General features: G+C 37.1%; 1 protein-coding gene across 2 annotated transcripts in view; it reads right to left on the bottom strand.

Annotated features, from left to right (window-relative positions):
* Positions 1-573: 573 nt before the first annotated feature.
* Positions 574-12274, bottom strand: part of A1CF (APOBEC1 complementation factor) — an 87514-nt gene continuing 75813 nt past the window's right edge. For both annotated transcript variants that reach the window (XM_012552519.3, XM_012552556.3), the window contains exons 10-12: positions 8221-8357; positions 7403-7545; positions 574-3889 (exon numbers count right to left, since the gene is read on the bottom strand). In XM_012552519.3, the coding sequence (XP_012407973.1) occupies positions 3738-3889; positions 7403-7545; positions 8221-8357 (432 nt within the window). In that variant the 3' untranslated portion in view covers positions 574-3737. The remainder of the gene's footprint in view (positions 3890-7402; positions 7546-8220; positions 8358-12274) is intronic.

The following is a 12274-nucleotide window of genomic DNA, read 5'->3' as shown; positions in this document are numbered from 1 at the left end:
TTTTAATCAAACACATTTCTGAACAAAATAATATTATACTACGTTTATATGCTTTTTTGGGCCACATTTTATTTCTTATTTTGTGTGATTAACTGCAATCAGATAAAAGCAGGGTTTGGGATCAAAAGATCCTATTTCTGTAATGATTTTATATTTATGATTTACTTTTCATCTAAAGAAGACAAAACGCAGACATCATTTCACTTCCTATTATTATGTACTGGGGATATGCAGCACATCCTCTTAATGCTTTTAGAGTAAAGCTAAACCTTGAGCCAGATCTTCAAAAATAGGTTCCACAGGATCCAAAGTTGGCTACTACTTTCTTTGACTGGTTATTGTATTTACAGATGAGCATTAGTCGTTCACATCCAACATAATACTGAAAACATTGTGAGGGAATTTGACTCATTTATTTGAAAAGTATCTTAAGGGCTCTAGATTATAATTTGGTTTTTTAAAAAGTCTGATCACAGAATTCATTAATAGTGCCAAGTGTGAAATGGAGGACTAATTAGTTTCTCTAGCATGTATTTACAATATACAAAAAGTGTATTTACAAAATCCAAAAAATGACGAGTCTCTTTTTACGTTTATTTTTAGTATTCCTCTTGTCCATTCATTACTGGACATATATTGGGCTCACATATTTAGGTAACAGGATTAAAAAGAGTATATAAAGATACCTTCATTAACCAGGTACTCTGGAATACAAACTATAGAAAATAAAAATCTCACTTCTTAAAAACAATTTTGTGACCTACCTTTAAGAACTTTAAATCTTACATTCACTTTAGTCTGTGAACACAGAATAATCATGGATTAGAATAGCTTGGGAAGAATGGGGTTCAATGGCTCTATATGGAAGCCAAGGCCAAGGATAGATGTTGATATTCAACAGGATCTACTACTGTTCCCATGACTCCCAACTACCAAAGATATGGAAAGGAACCCCCAACTTTTAAAGTATATTTCTAACCCAACAAATGACTCAGTGCAGACTATTCCTATCCCCAAGCCAATAATAACAACAACAACAACAACAACAATAATAATAATTTGGAGCTCAATAACTCCAAATAGAATTATAAAATGGAACTAGTTGAAAGCCTTGTGACACTCAATATAAATCGAAATTTAGATGGATATCATTTTGATGAAAAGCTGAACTCTTCTAAGCTGGGAAGAACATGAGGGTAAGTGCTTCCATATAAGTAAAATAATATCCAAGAAAATATTTCTATATGGTTAATGTTAGTAAATAACATAGAATCTCAATCTATCTCAGTGCAAAGGAATACCTGAAATATAGATTGAAAAGCATTTGCTTTCTCTGATGAGAAACCCTCTTACCCCAACATTTTCTTGACTTGAGGTAACTTCCTGGTTACCTGGGAGCCTTGCTAACTAAACCATTCCCTAAATATCAAATCATTTGGGATGATATTGGACTGGGATTCACATCCAAGAGGGTGATTTAATTATTGAATTCTGGCTTCCTTCTAGTGGCAAGTAATGAAACAAGGTCAGAACAATGGAAAGATGGGACACAAGATAGCACAAGTTCGACAGCCTCATTTACACTTATGGATTGAAATTTACCTTTGGCTATTTCCATCCCCCATGTATTCTGTATTTTTCTTCCTTTTTGAATGTCAAAACTTCCTCTAGTCTTACTGAATTGTCCAATGCATTTAGTTCTAGTGCTTTGGATAGCACTTGGCACATAGTAGGTGCTTAACAAATGTTTGTCAGATTAAATTGATGAAAAGAGAAGGAATTATGACCTTAAAGCAAATAGGATTTTCACGGGGAGGAAAATAGATGCAAATTGGAATCCTATTTCCCAGGGATTTGAGAAGCAAAATGTCTTAGTGAGATAGAGGCAGAAGGAGAGACAGAGAGCAGAACACTTGGAGGCTTTAAAGGTGCATGTTGCCAGTGGTTTTACAGTGTTTTTGCTGCTGGGCAAGACAGGGGGCTCATCGGGACAAGGTCAGCCCTGCTCTGCTTTCGGATCCCATTATCCCTTTCGGCATCTGACATCATTTTCAGCCAGTCTTTTGATTTGAGTCTTATAAATCTTTATGGGGGTCCAGGGATTTCTGAATGGGAATTTGAGTATGTTTTATTGATTTTCCATTAATGAAACTAGAAGGGGGGGGGCTTATCCAGGAAATAGGTGCCTGAGTGGGCCCAAAGCACACAGGCTGCCTGGTCTGATTCACAAACCATCATTCTGGCAAATGTGGGGATCGAGGCTCCTTTTCTTTATTTCTCGGCTCTCTTGTTCCCCATCAGTGTATCTGGGGAAGGGGGTATACTCTGCTTTTTGGAACAGGGGTAGGGAATCTAGTCTCTGGAGAAACAGCTTGTGATTGTTGGGAGGACGAGGGAGAAGACTTTCCCAGAGAGGCAGCATGAAAAAATAACTCTGATTTAGCAAAGTTGTTTGATGTTTATGGGAACAGGAAGAAAGTTAAGGTAGAGAGCTCTCATGTTATTTGTCATATGCTTAGATTTGAAAGAAGGGCAAGGACAAACCCAAGAGAACTTGAAGGCCCATAAGATACAGAAAAAAAGGGAACAGCTCCTTTTTCCTGTATCTTCCTGCTGTAAAGTGACATTTTCACCTGTTTCTCTGTAACTGGCAATTCAATTCAGATGTGAATTAATCTCCTTATTAATCATATGATGACTAGAACATTGGCCTTGAAATAAGGAATATCTGAGTTCATATTCCACCTCTGACACCAGAAGTGGGAAAATTTAACCTGAGTCTTAGACAACTTTTTTAGATATAAGTATATATAAGAATAGCTATTTAGTTCAGTGGAGGGCTTTATCATTCCAGAATCTCCCATACCAGTTAGACAGTAGGTCTGAGTAAAAAACATTTGGACAGGGAACTGAATTAGGGGCAAGGAGATACAAAGATGAAGAAAAAAGACAAATTCTTGAGGAGTTTGCACTCAGCCAAGAACGACTAAGTCAGAGCCTTCAGGGACTGTTTGGGATCTCACCCCTTTACTGATGTATAGATCCTAACCAAAATGGATTTAAAAGAAATCTACTGGTCCATCTATTGGAAATGAGTTGAAAATGGAGGCAACAGGCCAGAGGTAGAACCATATGTTGACTTCCAGTGGGGGTCATGGACTACTTTTAATGGCTTTAGAGAAGGTTTAGAGAACCTAACAAGGTCCTGAGTTTTAAGTATATGTCTTAGATAGACGGAATGGAAAGATCCATCAGTGATTACTAAGGGAATCTCTCCTGGCCTTTATCCAGGCCAGGCCTGTAAACAGAGCCCAAGATGGAGATAGGGCCTACTGGGCTAAATGTTAGCCCTTTGGGGGCCGGGGAGGTGTCTGAGCTTCTGGTCCCCCTTTGTTGTCACTCATCTCTATAAATGACCTCGGCCATGCTTCCCATGGGCTGAAATATCTGACTCCATTCTATATTTTCCTTTATAAACATACCAAATGGACACCTACGGTCTCCAGGAATAATAGAATACTTTTTGGGGTCAGAGTTCCTTTCCTTTCTACTTTAGAAAACAGATTCATAACTTTTGATTTAATTTTGGAAATACCCATGCTAAAAAAAAATCCACTGGCTAATGAGTGAGAAAGTTGGAAATTATTTGAAACAATTCGGAGAATTGAGGGAGGCTTTGTCTACAGTGAGCTTTGTGTCTGTTTTTAAATAAAAAATGAATGTACAAAAAGCAGTCCTCAAAAGGTCCCATAGCCATCCCCACGTGCGGCCACGGCAAAAGCAGGATAGGCTTCGTAGGCCGCATAGGTGGCCAGGTCCTGGCCCAGGGTCACCGCTTGCTTCAGCTGGGCCGCAGTCACAGTGGCAGCCGCGTTTGCGATGGCGTAGCCTAGGGAGGGATGCAAAGGAAATGCCAGTTACAAGGCCTGTTTGCAACTTTCTGGTTCCCATAGTTGTTGGACCTGAGCTCAAGTGCTCTCTCTGATACACCCCGGACGAGGCTAAGCTTCAGAGTACCTCAATCTGCATGGTGGGGAGAGTTTCCTCCATGGGAGTTCTTGAATCCTTTGCAAATAATAATAAATAATAACTGGCACTCTAGACACTAGTCCTACTTTACCTTAATTTCAGCTTTGTTCAGAAGACCCGTAGGCTAATTTTAGATGAGCTGAGGGAGGCAGAGAGCATCAAGAGTCCAACTCTGAGTCTATGACCCAATAAGCACATTCTGGAATGGACCCAAGAGGCCATCTCTTATCCACTGCCTCCATTTTACAGAAGAGGAAACTGAGGTCAGTGAAATGAAGTAACTCCCAGAGTCTCTTCCCATTTGAATCCATCTTCTATTCAAAATTAAATTGAACTTCCTAAAGACCATGTCACCTCCTTACTCAATAGAGTAGTATTTTCTATTTATAAATATCTATTATATAATATATAATTATAATATATTATATAATCATAATATATAACATATAATTATGTAATATATTATTACATATTATATAATATATAATATTACATTGTTATATAATTATATATTATATGATACATAATATATTGTATAATATATAATTATATTGTATAATATATTATATATAATTCTTTCCTTCCTTCCTTTCTTCCTTTCTTCTTTCCTTTCTTCCAGGATGAAGAGAAGAAATCAACAAAATCAAGCAACACATGGAGGAAAAAATATGACATGATAGGCAATGTTCCAATGGATCCCCACCCTTGTAAAGAAGCAGAGGAAGGAAGGACCTTGTGTTTCTTATTTGGAGCCACATTTGGTCTTTATAGTTTTAAAAAGTTCACTTTTGATTCTTTTGTGGTTGCCCTTTTTATTTAAACTTTTGTAGTCATTGTGGATATTATTTTCTTGGCTCTGCATCAATCCATTGAAGGCTTTTTTTGTGCTTCTCTGTGTTTATAATGTTTGTCAATTCTTGCAGAATAATGGTAGTTCATTATGGTTTCGTCAGTCCCCAATAGATGGGCATCGAATTCGTTTCTAGTTCTTTGCTAACAGGAAAATGGTGACTCTATTTTTACATATATGAAATCTTTATTTTTGCCAAAAAAAATCTCCTAACAGTTGTTGCTCGTCTTTCATTTTCAGAAAGGACCAATGACATCATGACAGGCTATCATGAAATGTGCATGAGTTAGCTTAAAGTGAATTAGGCTTGTACAAAGTTGTCAGCCTCACTGTCTCCTGGAATCATAGTGTGGAATCTCTGGGTTAAAGCCCATGGGCATTTTAGCTACTTGATTTGCCTAACTCCACATTGCTTTCCAGAATGGTTGGACCAATTCGCAGCCCTCTCTAATTTGGGTCATTAATCATGATTCTTTTAAAAATTATTCCTTCATATGTTTTGGCTACTCATATATCGGAGATGGCTTTTGGACGTATGTTTCTATTGATTGTTTATAAATCTTGGCTATTAAGCCCCTATCAAAGATGTTTGATACTAAATTGTGTTTTTGCCATTAATATGCTGATTGTGAGTATATTTTCTCCTGCTACTTAAGGCGAAGGGGACAGACAGACAGAGAGCTGAGAGAGACAGACTCAGAGAGACAGAGACAGAGAAACAGGGAGAGAAACAGAGAGAGAGAGAGAGAGAGAGAGAGAGAGAGAGAGAGAGAGAGAGAGAGAGAGAGAGAGAAGAGAATAAGAATATAGATAGATAGACAGATAGAGTTGGAGACAGAGAGTGAAAGGGATACTTAAAACTGAGGGAAAAGTAAGGACCAGTTTCAAACAATGAATCCATTTGGCTGATGTGCTATGTAAGTCTGCCCAACTCCAGACAAATTGATTTTATGCATGTGTGTGTGTATGGCTTTTGCAAATCTCTGTGGCAGGAAACTGGCTGGAACCCATCATTGTCATTTTTTTCTAAAATTGAAACCACTCCTTAACTCTTCTTCACTGCATTTTAATGCTCACTAATCCACATTTCTTAAGCAGCTGAGTCTGTTTTGTGCCCCTGAGAAGTTCACTGAGAACAACTTTCATACCCAGGATCCTCCTAAGAGAAACAATATAAATATACAGTCTAGGGAAGTTTACATCTCAGGGCTTCTGATTTTTTTCTTTTCACATTGGGCTGAGGACTCAAGTCTTTGCAGTATTTGGAAAGAAGCCTTCCTTGCCTTTGCTGATCCCACAGGGAGCTATGACATACAAATATATTCCTGTTATTCCCGAGGTGATGGGGCAGCTCTCAAGCCCTACATATTTTTGTCTTTTGACTTCAGGAAATGGAAATAGGGACAAGTCAATGAAAACCAAAAATCTTTCTTGGTGAAAAGTTTTCTTATACATGGAAAGGAGTCCAACCTTTCTGGCTGTTGATTAAATAAGACTATCCATCTGAATGTCTGTCTGTCTGTCTATCTATCTATCTATCTATCATCTTATCTGTCTGTCTATTTATCTATCTATCCATCTGTTTATCTATCCCATCCATCTATGTATGTGTCTGCCTGTCTATCTATCTCTTTATCTATATATCTATCTGTATGTCTGTCTGTTGTAATATTAGGCCATAAGGTGATGTAGTAGATATGACTAAGAATATCTTAGCTGAATTCAAATACTGCCAAAGACACTTATAGGCTGTATGATCCTGATCAAATTTCTCATCTGTAAAAAGGTGATAATAGTGCCTATAGCATTTAACTTACAGGTTTATTGAGAGGATGAAATGAGATTATATGGGAGAAGTAGATTTATAAACTTGGATATGAACCCCACCTCCAATCTTTACCAGCTTATTTTCTTGACCCTCAGTTTCCTCTGTAAAATGAAGGGGTTGGACTCATTGACCTCTGAGGAAACTTCCACCTCTAGATCTAGGATTCTATGATTTCTCCTATAAAATGCAGATTCCTGGAGAACCAGGGGATCTTTCATTTAATTTTGGATTCTCAGAAGATTACAATTTGCCTGTCACAGATCAGGTTCTGATTTACTGATTGGTTAATGAAGTTTAATTTTCCTCCTGCCATTGTACATGAATAAATTGAGGTCTAGAGGTGAAGTGACAAGTTCAAAATGAGTTGTAGAGTAAAACCCAAAGTCTTGAGTCTTGGTCCAGTCCTTTTTTCATGAGAATATGTTGTGAATTTCCTTGGCAAACCCTTGTGTTTATATATCTTGCAAAGGCAAACTTTCCATGAGCATAGTTCAAATATATTTTGGTGGTTCTAAAAAGAATGGAATTATAAGTCAAAGGAACCTCACAGATATTCTGGTCTAAAGTAGCCAGGGATTAGAGAGGGCAAGTCACTTGTTTAAGTTTTAGGGACTGGGAATATTCAATTCCACGCTAAGGCTATTTGAAATGGGACTTCCTTTGTGGAACACAAATTAGTGACAGCTTTCACCCACCTGGAAAAGCAGCAGCAGCAGCAGCAGCTGGCAGAGCCTCAGTTCCCTCCATGGGAATGCCCAAAGTTTGAAGGGTATACTCAGCTGCATATGTCTTAGCTTCATCAACAAAAGCACTGAGTTTTGGAGGAGTGAAGGGATGACTGTAAAACAGAGATCAGGTTAGATTTGGGATCGTTTTCCAAACTTCTTGGCCAAATAGAAATCATCACTTACATAGTATTACTATAATAAAGTGAAAAACATTTATTGAATCATAGGACAGGAAATTGAGAACTGGAAGAGACATGAAATTATTGACTATTCAAAATATATGATGATGATGATCATGGTGAAGAGGATCCTTTTTAGCATCTCTTGCTCCTAGATTGGCTCATATTTTTGTATACAAATCATCTTAATTTTGCTCTCTAATTTTTGACTACTAATGAAACTGTCAGAAGGCAATGACTTCATGTATTCAACTCAAGACCTTTCCCATTCTCCCCAGTACTCCTTCCCACCCCAAATGTCTTTATAATCACTCTTTATGCAATTTATATTAATTTATCTGTGCACCTATTGTTTCCTCCCCTCACCCCAGTAGAATATAATCTTTTTTGAGGGAAAGGACAGTTTTGACTTTGTTTTCCTTGTTTTATCATCCAGCAAAGTATCCGACATACAAAAATGACAAGCTTTTCTTGACCCTCTAGATAGCCCCTATTCTCAGGAAACTTGTATTCATTTGGGGGCTTAAATAAATGCTTGTTGAATTGAATTGAACAGAGAGAAACCACCATCTTGAGTAAACAGGAAAAAAATGCAAAACTACCCACATTGCTGGGTTCTGGTTGGCAAGAGCTGGAATGGAGATTTTGTAAAGGAAAAGTTGTCTTTGGTCTTGACCAATGGCTGAATGGAGTTGGTACACTGGCTGCCCCCAGTTATTTTTCTGGCAGATTTCTTCTAAGACCTAGGAGAATGGAAAAAAAAAACCCTTTTACTCTGTCATTTTTAAAAACAAATGTCATACTTCTGCATTTATGCTAATATAAGAAAGGCAGAAAATGCTCCATGGCTTAATGACTCATAAACCTTGAGTTGAACTCAATTTGAACTCAATTGAAAATTGGATTACCATTAATTAATAAAGATGATTTTCCCACCAATTACTCCAATGTGTTTTCTGCGTAGATGTTAGCTATTTAACTTTGTCCCAAGTGCCTAAACTTGTGATTTCTAGATTGAACTTCAATTTTGTTTGCATTTTGATTGCTGCTGAATCAACTTTTCTTTCCTCTGATCACCTTTAACTTATGCATAGAGCACAGGATATAAATAAACTCTCTTTTCAATTCACTGGGGCACAGCCATCAAAGGTGACCTTTATGGAAGAAATGTGCTATTGTTTATCCAAGGAAAAAATTTCAAAGGGACAGTCCTATATTCCTTCATCTGGTCCCTTTGATTTCTCTGACAAATCATATTGACCTGTGGAATCCTTTCTACTTAATTTCAATTTCCTTCACTTTTTTTCCTAAGTATTTTGGCCCCAGACATACTGACTTAATCATAATAACTGTCTCAGTCTTTTTTCCATACTAAAGCTAAATTGGATGATGACCAATGCCTAGGGTGGATTGCAGTAGACCAGTGCCCATGCAAGCAACATGTTTCTAGAAGAGTCGACAAGGTACAGGACAGAGGAAAGAACCAAGGGTCCAAATGTGTGGGAATAATTCTTCAAATAATTCTTCTACCCCAATAGGGTCTTCAATACAATCCTATACTGGAAAAAAATATCCCCTAGTTAATTTGGGATTGGATCCAGTCTGTTTTGTAAATAGAAAAATAACAGTCCAAATATAAATCATCTTGCCTCATTAGGCCTCAGTTTACTTATTAGTAAAATGAAGAGATTGGAGTAGACAACTTCCAAGTCTATTATGGGATGTGACTTCAGTAATCCTTTTGGAATTATTTTGCAGAATCACAGAACTTTAGCAGTAGAAGGGACCGTAGTGGCCACCTAGTCTAGTTCAGATTTGAACTGGAATTATCTCTTTAACATATTTAATGTTTATATATAGTATTATATATAATATATAATACATATTTTAATGTAAGATATGTAAATTAATGGTCATCCAGTCTTTGCTCCATCAGCTCCATTGAGGAAGCCCATTCATCTGGGTATCTCTAACTGTAGAATGTTTTAATCCCTGATATTTGCCTAAAATTTACCTCTCTTCACCTTCCCTCCATTATTTATAATTCTGCTCTTTAGGGCCAAGCACAGAAAGACTAGCTCTCTTTTATGTAGAATCACAGAACTTGAGTTGGAAGAGACTTCAACGGCCATCTAGTCCAATCCATCAATGAAGGAATACCACTATAACAGCAATTGGATATCCAGCCTCTTCTTGAAAATTTCCTAGGAAGGGGGTACCCTCAACCTCTCAAAACAATCCATTTATCTTTGGATGCTGTTTCATATTTTTGAAGGTAATGATCAAATCCCTACCTCAATCTTCTTTTTTCCAAACTAAGCATCCCTAGTTTATTCAACAGATTCTCATATCATATGATTTAAAAAAAAATCCTTTATCATCTCAGTTGCTTCATTCTAGGTACTTCCAAGCTTTTTAAGGTCCTTTTTTTTCTTTAATTAAATAACTTTTTATTGACAGAACCTATGCCAGGGTAATTTTTTACAACATTATCCCTTGTACTCACTTCTGTTCCGATTTTTCCCCTCCCTCCCTCCACCCTCTCCCCAAAGATGGTAAGCAGTCTTAAGGTCTTTTTTTAATGTGGTCCAGAAGGGAACAGAATACTCCTGAGATAATCCCATATACTACTCCTGTACAACTTTGGATGTGGTCCCTCTGGTGTTCCAGGAAGAGTGTTCTCTTAGCCCTTTATATTCCAGATATGGTCCCAGTATAGTCTTACAGTGCTCCAAACGTGATCCATCCTAAAGACCATCTGAATTCCCATTTGGCTTTTCAGATCTCTCTCCTTCTAATCTAGTGTGTAGGTACCATATTCAGCTACCACTCTAGATATAACTATTTATGCTATGTTTCAGACAGAGATTTCAACAGGTATCATGTTATCCCCTCTGTACTTGGGAACATCATTGATCAGAGATCCCCTACAAGTATGAGGTTGGGGAAGTTTTCTCTTGGAGCTCCTCATCCCCACCATCAGCAGGTCCTTTCCTCCTGCTCATTGCTTCTCAGGGTATGCACACCCCAAGCCTCAGATCATTACTTGCCTGTCTGTGGGATCTTGTTCAATTGACTGACTGCTAAGGTATCAGTGATAAGATTTAATTCTCTCAGGTCATTTGTGCCTTAACACGAGGCCCAAAGGAATGAGATGATTTTGCTGTCATCGAGTGAGATGGGCCCTTGGAAGGTTACTGTTTGGGGTCAGACCTGAAGAACCTTTAAATGGTTAAGGCTAGTTCCTTATCTGTTAGGGGAGAGAAGACATATGGGCCAATTTCTGATCAACTTGAAGGAAGCAAGTCTTTATTTTTTAAAAATATTTTTTTTCGATGTACAAAAATAACTTTTTAAAGTCCCATCCCTTGCCATTGAAAAAGAAAAAGAAAACATAATCATTGTAATAATATTGGGCAATTCTTAAACTGTTACATATAATAACATATTTATATACTTATATAATATATAATTATGTATTTATAATATCCTATAATTTATTTATATTATTATTATATTATATTATAATTATATAATTTAGGCATTGGACTTTACCTATATTGTCTGATTTGATCCCTACGATACCCTTGTGGTGCTGCTATCCCCCATTTTACAGATGGGCATTTGAGGCTCTCAAAGTTTAAGTATCTTTCCAAAGTCACATAATTAGCAGATGTTTGAGGCAGGATTCAAACATAAATCTCTTTGGCTCTTCTTTGGGTATTCTCTTCACTAGACTAAGTAGACTCGAGAGCAGAATGGATTTTGATGGATAGAATGGTGTACCATATACCCCAATAGGGGCCTGATACAATCCTATACTGAAAAAAAATATCCCTCTGGTTAATTTGGGATTGGGCCCAGTGTGTTTTGTAAATTGAAAAATGACAGTCCAAATATAAATCATCTTGCCTCATTAGGCCTTGGTTTCCTTATTAGTAAAATGAAGAGGTTGGAGTAGTTAACTTCCATATTTTTACTGCTATGATGATTCCTCAGCTCTCAAGCAAGTGATTGGGTTAATAATATATGTTATGAAATAGGTTTTATTTCTTGCAACAAAATGCAGATTTGTACTTGTGTTAATATACAGTCAAGACAGTCCTTCTTCCACTCCTGTAAGCTTCCACCTCTCCCCAGGAACACATATAGGTGCTCAAGAAATGATAAAGAAATGTGAAAATATTTCTATATAAGAGAGAACAATGGAAATGATAATGTACAGAGAAAAACCAAATCAGTAACAAAATCTTAGGCACACCCCAAGGGGAAAGATTAACTGGAAGAAGTCATAGGCAAATTCAATGCTATTGTGATTTTTTTTTTTTGATGGATTCTGAAGGTAGTTGATGAGAGAATTCTATGGATTCCCATTTACCTAGATTTTTTTTGGCCAAAGTTTTTGACAAAATGTCTCATAACATTTTTATGGAGAATGTAGAGAGATAGATTAAACTAATATAGTTGGATTCTGGTGGGATATCTAGACTCAAAAAGTAGTTGATCATAGTTCAACGTCAAAATGACAGGAGGTTTCTCTAAGGAGATCCTAGGGATCTGGGCTTGGGGCTATACTTTTTAATATTTTTTTATCAGACTAGAAAAAAGGCATAAATAGCTTGATCAAAAATGTTGCCAATAGCATAAAGCAGAGAGGAAT

Source organism: Sarcophilus harrisii, chromosome 2, assembly GCF_902635505.1.
Source record: "Sarcophilus harrisii chromosome 2, mSarHar1.11, whole genome shotgun sequence".
Taxonomy (NCBI): Eukaryota; Metazoa; Chordata; class Mammalia; order Dasyuromorphia; family Dasyuridae; genus Sarcophilus; species Sarcophilus harrisii.
Note: the sequence above shows the minus strand (reverse complement) of the source record. Positions and strands in the feature narration are given on the sequence as shown.